Source organism: Lotus japonicus, chromosome 6 (assembly GCF_012489685.1).
Source record: "Lotus japonicus ecotype B-129 chromosome 6, LjGifu_v1.2".
NCBI classification, from domain to species: domain Eukaryota; kingdom Viridiplantae; phylum Streptophyta; class Magnoliopsida; order Fabales; family Fabaceae; genus Lotus; species Lotus japonicus.
In genome coordinates, this window is record NC_080046.1 from 44,987,123 (window position 1) to 44,998,933 (window position 11,811).

Below are 11,811 nucleotides of genomic sequence, written 5' to 3' on the forward strand. Positions count from 1 at the left end.
TCCATTGAGATATTAACAGGATAGAAGCAACAAGTCCAGAGGTAAAAGGGTCAATGCTTCATCAATATCAATATAGTAAACAAGGGGCAGAAAGGAGGCCCCAAAAGGAAAACCCTAATGGAAAACCTCCATAGTTGGTAAGTTGATTCTGCACAGCTATGACTCAAAATGCTTCCATGGTGGTTAAGGAATGTGATATTAAGGGCTGTTCTAAGACATGCAGTAATCAGTGCACACTTGAACCAATGAACTAAAGTGCCTTAGTTAATACATTTTACACAATAACAATTGAGCCTGTAGGATAACAGACAAATTTGTAGAGATACTATGTTTTAGGATATCAGAATTGGACTCAATATAGTGTGCTAAAGACCAACAGCTTTCACATGTTGCAAACAACAAATTGCAAAACATCATAGGGAATTCGATACACTACATTCAATATTATAAATCATCATAGGAAAAGTACTTCATAAGAAGAAAATGCAATTGTGGTCACTCAGCTATTTTTGTAATATTCAATTGAAACCCATATAAAATAAAAAGATTGAGGCTATACCCAAAAGCATCCTATCAAAAGAGAGGTTAACAATTTATTCAATTTGAATTACAGATTAACCAGACAAGTGGAACACAGACACTAAAGAATAAATAAAAACAAAGCAATAATGCTCTCAACAAAACAAGTTAGGTATATATGGCAGTATGTCACCAGAAAATATTGACCTCCACATTACAAAAGATGAAACAACACTCATTACTCAGTTGATTTTCCACTCTTCAGAAACCCCAATAGAAAAGCGGGGGGGGGGGGGGAATTGAATTTTGAAACATCAAACAGGAAAAAACAGGACTCCAAACAAAAAAAGTTGTCAATACAGGAAACAGAAACAGTTAAAACAAAGGGCAAACTATCAGTCCATAAGGCATAATGTTCATAGAAACCAAGAAAGGCCTTCAAGCCCCTTTAAAAAGAAAGCTAATTCATATTAGAATTTTGAGAGCAGAACATCTTATAAGCACCTAATGCATCACTTATAAGCCACTATAGTGAATCAAATTAAACAACTACCAAGATCATCATATGTCCACGAAGGATAGCTCAAGTGGAAAGAGCTAGGGACATAAGGGTTGGGTGGGATGAAGGGTGAAGGTCCAGGGTTCGAACCCTGAGGAGGACTAATTTACTAACATTTGCTTATCAATAAGAAAAAAGAAAACCAAGATCATCATATTATGTAATTGTTCTATAGTCTTTCAGAGATAATTTAAATGTATTACTCAAATCATGATATGTGATGCACCTGAAAAACAGAATGCATAAAAGTAAAACAGTCAATTCTCAAAAGTTTTACTGAATCTAAAACGTTATTTCAACACCAATTTCAGCCCATAAATAGCCCCAAAAACCAGTACATATAACAGCTAATAAATGAAACAGCAAACATGTAATGTAAGGCATCAAAATGACATGCCAATTGAAGAGAGTCATATGCCGCTACAGTGTGTGAGCTTCAGACTTTAAATATTGTAAATTGATAGAGGTAAGTTGAATATATATACACAAATAAAAAATACTAGTGATTTTATTTTCTACACATGTAAAATGAACATGTGATTCACAATTGAATGAACATGTTGAAGTTTAAAACAAGGGAAAATGAAATACTTAAAAATTGAGAGCCTACCTTGCCATGATAAATAGGGAAATGTGCATGAAACTTGGCATGTTCAAAGTTGACCTCTCTCCTAATAAACATACATGCACAATAACTTCATTTACTCCAAATAGAACAAGTGTCAAAATAGCTTGAGTTAAAGTCCTCAAAATCAAACCGTGGGAGTCTTCTGCATATGCTATTTGATTTTGGAACAAGTGTCCTTACTATGAATTCATACATGTATTTATTGATTCAAACTACGAGTTGAATGCAAACATACATGCATTACAGGATTCTTAAAAGATGGCTTACAGTCCATGTTCTACATATGATTGATATTACACTTTATGCAAAATGAATTGCGCCCCATGTTTTGGCTGCAAAGTAATCGAAGTGCTGGGAACATGGGCATAGGCTGCAGAAAGCTCAAATGAGAAATTTTGCAGAAGCAATGACAATACTGTTTTTGCTTCTAACAAGGCAAAGTTTTGGCCAATACATATCCTAGGACCCCATCCAAATGGGAAATATGAAACTTGGCCTTTAGTGGCTTTAGCAATGCCTTCAGAGAACCTTTCAGGTTTGAACTCGTTTGCATCATCGCCCCATATATCACTATCATGGTGCATCAATAGTATTGGTAAGGAAATACGGGTTCCTGCAGGTAGTAACATGTTTCCAAGTTTTAAATCCTTTTGAACAGCTCGACTGAAGTAAATTACAGGTGGATATAACCTGAGAACCTCATATAAAATCATGGTCACCTATGAGACAAAAAGTTATGGGAAGTTTATTAGAATTAAATACCATTATAATAACTATAATAATCTTCAAAATGAAACTATGCCGTGATACATACAATTTTAAGGCGACTTAAGCCGTCAAAGTTTGGATTTTGGTTGCCAAAAACCTGCAAAACTTCCTGCCTTGCACGTTCTTGCCACTCAGGATACCGAGCCAACAACACCATAGTCCAAACCAGGAAAGTTGAAGTGGTCTCTTGCCCCGCAATGTAGAATAGCTTGCACTCCTCAATTACTTCTTGGTTGGTCATTCCACCATTTTTACAGTTTCCAAGTCATTGATTCTCAATATGATTTGATTCCAAAAGTAGGCCTAATAAATCATCATTTATGGCTTCCCCATTCTTCAAGGCTTGCTCTCGTTTTTTAATGATACCCTCGACTGAATCGTAAATACCTCTATCAATTTCCTTCATCCTCTTATTGGTGGAAGTTGGTAGAAGCCTAGAAATATCTAGTGATGTTATTTATGCAGAAATGAAGTTTTTTTTTCTTTCAGTAACTGACATGCATTATTATTCATAACAGCTTGAACTCTTGTGCATCTATGATCTATCATCATCATCATGTGAATCATTTAGTATGTCATATCTCCTTAATTTACAAGACTTTCTGAAAACTAGATATCAAATATATTGGTACAAGGCATATGATATCTACGAAATGTAATACAAAAACCATATATGTGTCGTTACAAATATATTGATCTTTGTGCATTTTCTTAAGACTAATTTGCATAGAGATAAATGGTAATAGGTTGATCCCTTTATAAATCATGGTGAGTTTTCTTCTGGTAAAACTAGAGCATGCTTAATTTAGTTGTCAAGGACACCAAAGTCATAGTAGTCTTACCACCACATTGGGATGTTTGTATACAGTGCCGTCATTAAAAGATACCCCTGCCTTCTCAGAAGCCCAAACATTTTTGTTCCTTCTGCATAGCTGCTTCCAAATGCCGTTCTAGAAATTACATCACAAGTCAAATTCTGAAGAAAAGGCCAAACATCAATCTCACATGATCCATCTAATGACAACATTTCCTTCCATTTGCTAATCATATCATGACTGCTTTTTAAAAAAGCTGGTAGCATATTCTGAAAGTTGTGCAATAAATCACATAAGCAAAAGAAAAATTAGAGGTTGAAAACTAAGTACATGAATAAATGAAAGCCATAACCTTACTTTCAATTTATCTGCGTGGAATGCCGGGGTAATAATTTTCCGATGTTTAGCCCATTTTTCACCCTGATGTTCTACCAGTCCAACACTAAAGAATTTGGAAATGGAATTTAACTTTGGTTTAGGGAAGTCTTGCATCTTATTGAAGACTTCTTTGATTTGTTCTGGGTTTGTGATGATCACCTTTGGTGTCACACCTTCCCATAAAAAGGAATTCTTGCCTGTACATCCATTTATTATTAGCAACTGTTCAAACAAGGAACAACTTCAAGTTCTACATTTCATATTAGCTTCAAGAGCATATAATGTTTGGTGCCTAAATTTGATAATACTATAAACTCCTCCAATACTTCTTTTTACCCATGTATTCACAGCTATCCTTACCACTACCACTATAGCCATCATATAACCCCTACCATCACTTCCTTGTTAAATTAAGGGGCCAAAAATAAACTGTCAACTAAAGGGTATCAATTATGAATGCATTTCAACCGTAAGACCTCCCAAATTACATTTATCTCGGATAAGAATTTCAAGATCAATCGAGTTAAAGAGAGGAATTGAAATGAATTGTGATAAAATGGCTTATTTGGATATTAAATCCAGCAAATTTGAAAAGTTATGGGATTTTAACTGAGTTTTTGTTTTTCTAAGCTCTTTAGTCCTGTGAAGAGGGGTAGAGGGAGATCAAAAAGAATAATGGAAGATATTGCTAAAAATGACATCAATATCAATAATATCCCTCCAAATCTGATTTTCGATCAAGCTCAATGCCATAGTGTGATTCATATAGACGACCTCACTTAGCACTTAGTGGGATAAGGCTGTTTGTTTCTGTTGCTTTTGGCTCTTTGCTCTCTATTTCAGTTGAGGTTTTCTTTCCATTTCAAACTTTGAACTTCAATGCAAGATGTGAAATTCTTTCTCACCCACTGTTTTCTTCAATTAGCCTTTGCTCTCATGATTAGGCTTTCAAAATCCTAAATTTCAGTGTTCTCAGGATGATCAGGTTTCAATATTTGCTTGGATCTTCCTCCAAATTCTTTGTAAACCAAGGTCAGGGTCAAATTTATTCTCACAGCTGAATCTGAATTCTATTATTCATTTTCTAGCTAATACTCAACAGAAATTGTTGATTGTTCTATGAAAAATTAACACTTAGTTGTGTACTGCTATCATGTAGAAGTTATAGAGGGGTAATTTATATTGCAGCACGTACAGAAGAACTACAGAGATTGTTTGGCAACATGATCAGGGCAGTAGGAAGTTCAATTTTTTTCACATCATGACATACAAGACAAAAGGATATTCAGCAACAATGAAAAGACATGCCCTTTAAGATTTGAAGTTTCTTAACACAACACACGAAACACTAAACGAGTTGCATACCATATTTCTGGACAGTTTGATGGGTAGGCAAGAATACATGTGGCGCAACATCATCGGAGAGAGTAATGGGTTTGGAGTTGGCTTCATGTTGCAGCTTGAGCATGTGGTTTTGCTTGGAATCGTTATCAAAAAGCTTAAGCTTGTAAGGTTGACCTTGAGCTCTCAGAAGATTTTCCATCTTCTTTGGTTTCAGCCACAGCACCTGCAAGGCCCACATCGGAATCACAGCAACTATCACTGTCACCACAACCCACATTATTGAAAGCATCTCCATCTCTGCCTCTGGATGACTCTGCTTCTTGTCTAGTGTACTATTGCCAAGGTAAGATATTTATGCAACTAAATATTTTATTGTGACTTTCTTTTTTTGGTAGATATTTTATTGTGACTTTAATTATGTCATGGTTTATTCAATAAAGTAGCGGAAACCGGTTCTATTAAGCATCTAGTCTTGAATTCAATTTTTACATATCTGTGTGTATAGGAAAAAAATCTTCATTTTAGTGTATAACACTACCTAGAACGATTAATCTCTCATTTATTAAGTGATAAGATTATGGAAAAAACCAAAAATAAAGCTGCACGGCAACAATATATTGGAGAGTAGGCAGGTATGTGGCAGCATCTCCATGGCAATGGTGAAGAAAGGCACGTATCATGCCAGGTTAGAGGAAGAGGGCCCACATGGAGAAAAGGAGAATCAATGTGGTAGCAATGGCCCCGGGGCAAAGAAAGGGAATGAGGAAACGCGTGGCTATCACATCTTTACTTTCTCTTCTTTCTTCTTATAACACCTCATTTATGAAGTGTGAAGATATAATTATTCGCTAGTATATAAGGAATAATTGATAGTAGTTATTTTTATGCAAGTTGTGAGAATTATCTCTATTCTGTTCTCCCTCTCTTACTCTCTAATTTCCCAGAATTTGCATCTGTGTACTTTCCTTCTAGGATTCTATTCTGGAAGTGGTTTTAATTCAATCAATACAAAGCTATTTCCCTTTTTATCATTTTGCTCATTACAGACCAACACTCAGGGCAGTGCAACATGTTGTTCTTCTTTATAGCAGAAACAGAATCAGTGAAGCGGTGGTGGGGACCGAATTCATGAACAAACAAACAAAAAACGTTTCAACTTGGATTTAATTTTTTTTTTTTTCACGGGAAGACAAGCTTGCATATTTAAAAATATTCGACAAAGATCAAACTATAAGTAGCTTGATTATAAAAACTCTGATACTATATCAATAAATAATTACTTAAGCATTAGATAATGATCAAATGATTAATTTTATATTATTATTTTTAACAACCAGTTAAAAAAACCAAACTAATTAAGGTTTCACGAGTGTATGAAAGACAAAAGCATATGGCTAAGACGTTAACAATCAAGAATAAAAAACATTTATTTAAAGGCTTATGGTCTCCCCTTAACGAGAATGTGAAAATACAAGAGTTCAAGGACCAGTTCTAAGCAACATAGGGACTTGTTTGTAAATACTAGTAGTTAGTGTGTAATGGGTGAGCTGGCAAGTAGTTAGGTTGGTTAAAACAGAATTAGGTAGTTAGTTACAGATTAGTTGTTTAGCTTTGTAATGAAAATCATTCGATCTGGTCAATATACTCAAGATTTCATCTTCTTCAAGCTTCTTCAATAAGCTTGCTCTCTGTAGTGAATCAAATTAAACAACTAACAAGATCATCATGTAACTGTTCTATAGTCTTTCAAAGATAATTTAAGAGTAGTACTCAGTTCACAGGAAAAACAAAATGCATAAAATAATAAGTTAAAAAAATATGTCACTATAGGAACTCATTTTACAATAAAAGATTCCAAAAAGTTTCAGGCCAAAAAAACCAGTCTATATATATAGCAGCTGCTAGATCAGACAGCAAACATGTAATGGAAGGCATCTAAATGACATCAATTGAAGAAGAGTCATATCTGCTACATTGTGTGCACTTCAGAGTTCAGACTTATATATTTGTAAATTGATATTTGATAGAGTCATAGAGTTATGTGGAATAAGTATATGAAGAAAACCAAAATAATGCTTTGATTTTCTACACCCATAAAATGTTCATGTGATTCACAGTTGATTCAATGAAATATTCACAAAATGAGAGCTTACCATGCAATGATAAATAGGGAAATGTGCATGAAACTTGGCATGTTCAGAGTTCACCTCTCCTAATAAACATACATGCACAATAACTTTATTTCCTCCAAATAGAACCTAAATACCTAATAAAAATTCATCTACAATAGCTTGAGTGTAAAGTCCTCCAAATCAAACCGTGGATTCTTCTACAAGATATGGTATTTGATTTTGGAACAAGTGTCCTTACTATGAATTCATACATGTATTTATTGATTCAAACTACTAGCTGAATGTAAACATACATGCATTACAGGATTCTTAAAATATGGCTTACAGTCTATGTGCTACATATGATTGATACTACACTTTATGCAAAATGAGTTGCGCCCCATGTTTCGGCTGCAAAGTAACCGAAGTGGTGGGAACATGGGCATAGGCCGCAGAAAGCTCAAATGAGAAATTTTGCAGAAGCAATGACAATACTATTTTTGCTTCTAACAAGGCAAAATTTTGGCCAATACATATCCTAGGACCCCATCCAAATGGGAAATATGAAACTTGGCCTTTAGTGGCTTTAGCAATGCCTTCAGAGAACCTTTCAGGTTTGAACTCCTTTACATCATCACCCCATATTTCACTATCATGGTGCATCAATAGTATTGGTAAGGAAATACGGGTTCCTGCAGGTAGTAACAGGTTTCCAAGTTTCAAATCCTTTTGAACAGTTCGAATGAAGTAAATTACAGGTGGGTATAACCTGAGAACCTCATATAAAATCATGGTCACCTATGGGACAAAAAGTTACGAGAAGTAGATTAGCACCAGAAACAGTTATAATAACAATAATAATCTTCAAAATGAAACTATGTCGTGATACATACAATTTTAAGGTGACTTAAGCCATCAAAGTTTGGATTTTGGGTGCCAAAAACCTGCAAAACTTCCTGCCTTGCACGTTCTTGCCATTCAGGATACCGAGCCAATAATACCATTGTCCAAACTAGTAAAGTTGATGTGGTCTCTTGCCCTGCAATGTAGAATATCTTGCATTCCTCAATTACTTCTTGGTTGGTCATTCCACCATTTTTACTGTTTCCAAGTCCTTGATTTTCAATGTGATTTGATTCCAAAAGTAGGCCTAATAAATCATCATTTGTGGCTACACCGTTCTTCATGGCTTGCTCTCGTTTTTTAATGATACCCTCAAGTGAATCATGAATATCTCTATCAATTTCCTTCATCCTCCTCTTGGTGCTAGCTTGTAGACGCCTAGAAAATATCTAGTGATGTTAATTATGTACGAATAAAGAACTTTCTTCTTTTCTTTTTGTAACTGACATGCATTATTATTCATAACAACTTGAACTCTGGTAGCATCTCTCATGTGAATCAATTGGTATTTCATATCTCTAGAATTTATGACTTTCTGAAAACTAGATATCAAATATATTGGTAAAAGCATATTTAAGTTAGAAATATAATATAAAAACCATTAATGTATCTTCGCACCTAATAACTTTCGAGATTGTGAGTTTATTCTCTATGACCTGATGGTCTAAAATTCAGTCAATATGAAAAAGTGAATTTCAGCACAAGATAAAGGGGTCTGTGCAATATAATGTCCACACTTTAAGTCAAAAGAGCTCAGGGATTGCCTTAAAAATATAATATAAATCTCATCTATGACTCTCGACTTAATAGCATAGTAAATCAAAATATGTATGCAATATTCAAGACTCAAATTCATTGTTTTCAGTTTACATGTTATATCTTAAACACATAGACTCCAACATCGATATTGGGTCTTATGATTCTTTTGACAAGAATGAGATGCTTCAGACTACAGAGACCATGGACTTGTTTGACATCAAGCACTCCCATCATCCCATGTTTAATGTGATATTGACAGGCAAATGGCAGGTACAAGCTTTCTAAGTACTTTTTAGTTAGATTAGATAGAATGTAAACATAACAAAAATCTTGTACATTAAGGTTGAAATCTGTTGTCCCAAAACTGTGTAGTTCATTTTCTGTCCCAGCAATAAAGTTTTGACATGTAAATTAAAATCCACCATACTAGTTTGTAAGTGCCCCCTCATGTCTTTTTAAATTAACATGACAAGATTTCACTGGTGGGACAAGAAATTGAGACACAATTTGGGAACAAAAGATCTTTTCTTAAGACTAATTAACGTGGAGATAAATGGTGATAGATTGTTTTCTTTATAAATCATGGTGAATTTATTCTGATAAAACTAGAACATGCTTAATTTAGCTGTCAAGGACACCAAAATCATAGTAGTCTTACCGTGCTGTCATTAAAAGATATCCCTGCTTTTTCAGAAGCCCAAACATTTTTGTTCCTTCTGCATAGTTGCTTCCAAATGCCGTTCTAGAAATCGCATCGCAAGTCAAATTCTGAAGAAAAGGCCAAACATCAATCTCACATGATCCATCCAATGACAACATTTCCTTCCATTTGCTAATCATATCATGGCTGCTTTTTAAAAAAGCTGGCAGCATAATCTGTAAATTGTGCAGTAAATCACATTAGCAAAAGAAAAACTAGAGGTTGACAACAAAGTTCATGAATAAATGAAAGCATTAACCTTACTTTCAATTTATCTGTGTGGAATGCCGGGGTAATAATTTTTCGATGCTTAGCCCATTTTTCACCCTCATATTCTACCAGACCAACACTAAAAAATTTGACAATGGAATTTGACTTTGGTTTAGGGAAGTCTTGCATCTTGTTAAAGACTTCTTTGATTTGTTCTGGGTTTGTGATGATCACCTGTGGTGTTGTACCTTCCCATAAAAAGGAATTCTTGCCTGCACATCCATTTACTATTAGCAACTGTTCAAAGAAGCAACAACTTCAAGGAGGACTGATCTTCTACATCTCATATTAGCATCAAGGGCATACAATATTTGTTGCCTAAATTTGATAATAATATAAACTCCTACAGTACTCTCTTTTACCCATGTATTCACAGCTATCTTTACCACTACCATTCTAGCAACCATATAACCCCAACCCTCACTTCCATGTTAAAAAGAGGGGCAAAAAAACTGTGTACTCAAGCATCGTCATAGCTTTGTCTTATGTTACCCACTAGGTAACAGTCATGAATGCATTTCAACCAAAAGATCTCCCAAATTACATTTATCTTGGATAAATAATTTCAAGAGTAATCAATTTAAAGAGAGGAATTGAAATGAATAATGATAGAATAAATTGTTTGAAAAATGATGGGACTTTAACTGATTTTTTTCTAAGTAAAAGTACAAATGACACATAATGTCCGTAATTGGACAAATTCCTTAATCCTAATATTTCTGTTGAGCTCTATCTATGGCTTTTAGCTCTTTGCTCTCTATTTCAATGGAGGTTTTCTTCCCATTTCAAACTTTGAACTTCAGTGTAAGATGTGAAATTCTTTCTCACTCACTGCTTTGCTCTCATGATTAGGCATTCAAAATCCTAAAATGGCTTCAGTGTTATCATGATGATTAGGTTTCAATGTTTGCTTGGATCTCCCTCCAAATTCTTTGTAAACCATGGTCAGGTTCAAATTAATTCTCACCTCTGAATCAGAATTCTATTATTCATTTTCTAGCAAATATTCAGCAGAAATTGATGATTGGGCTATGAAAAATGAAAACTTATCCTCTTGATGAGTTGGAATGTTCCCTGTACTACAACTTTCATCAGGTGTCCTATTAAATAATCAAGTCTATCGGCTTCGACAAGTGTTAGTTACTTCTTCAGCACTTAGCCAATTTGAAGAACATGACTCTTAAAAATAATTGTAAAAAACCTTTCAAAAAAGTCTAGAGAAGATTAGAAGAAAGCTAAGTTAACATGTTTCGACCTGAAGGAGCATCTAGAGAAGAAACGCAACTAACCATGATTAGTCTGTTAGAATATAATAGGAACCAATTCATGTGACCCTTACTCAACCGCTTAAGCTTTTGGAATAATTGGTTGCTTGACATGATATCAGAGCTTCTATGACCAAGCGGTCCAGAGTTCGATCTTTATTTCCCCCAATTCTTCGGATAAAAAAGTTGAATTTAAGCACATGGTATGTGACAACTTAAGCTTTTTAGATAATTGGTTGTTCACATGTTCTTCTACTTGCACATAGTTTTGACTAAGATGGCCTTAAGTGCATGATTGAACCTCTATTGAATGAATGGATCTCCAGTAACAAATTAAAAAAAAAAAAAAAATCTTCCCTTAGGATTCAAAGTTTGAAAACTCAACAACAATCAAATAACACAACACAACATATATACACACATATTGTTGTATATAACAAAAAATCAAATTATATTTGTACCATATTTGTGGACAGTTTGAAATGAAGGCAAGAATACATGTGGTGCAACATCATCGGAGAGAGTAATGGGTTTGGAGTTGGCTTCATGTTGCAGCTTGAGCATGTGGTTTTGCTTGGAGTTGTCACTGAAAAGGTTAAGCTTGTAAGGCTGGCCTTGAAGACCTTGAGCTCTTAGAAGATTTTCCATCTTCTTTGGTTTCAGCCACAGCACCTGCAAGGCCCATATCGGAATCACAGCAACTGTCACTGTTACCACCACCCAGATTATTGAAAGCAGCTCCATCTCTGCCTCTCGATGACTCTGTTTCTTGTCTAGTGTACTATTACGAAG

The 11,811-nt window shown here is 34.8% G+C and overlaps 1 protein-coding gene and 1 pseudogene across 1 annotated transcript; both read right to left on the reverse strand.

Annotated features, from left to right (window-relative positions):
* Positions 1-1,882: 1,882 nt before the first annotated feature.
* LOC130726360 (11-oxo-beta-amyrin 30-oxidase-like) lies at positions 1,883-5,505 on the reverse strand (annotated as a pseudogene).
* A 1,830-nt stretch (positions 5,506-7,335) lies between these two features.
* On the reverse strand, positions 7,336-11,811 carry LOC130722508 (11-oxo-beta-amyrin 30-oxidase-like). The gene is made up of 5 exons (XM_057573251.1): positions 11,481-11,811; positions 9,749-9,966; positions 9,443-9,660; positions 8,016-8,403; positions 7,336-7,920 (listed from the first exon to the last, which is right to left on the reverse strand). The coding sequence occupies exons 1-5, from the start codon at positions 11,761-11,763 to the stop codon at positions 7,495-7,497; spliced, it is 1,533 nt and encodes a 510-aa protein (XP_057429234.1). The 5' UTR covers positions 11,764-11,811; the 3' UTR covers positions 7,336-7,494.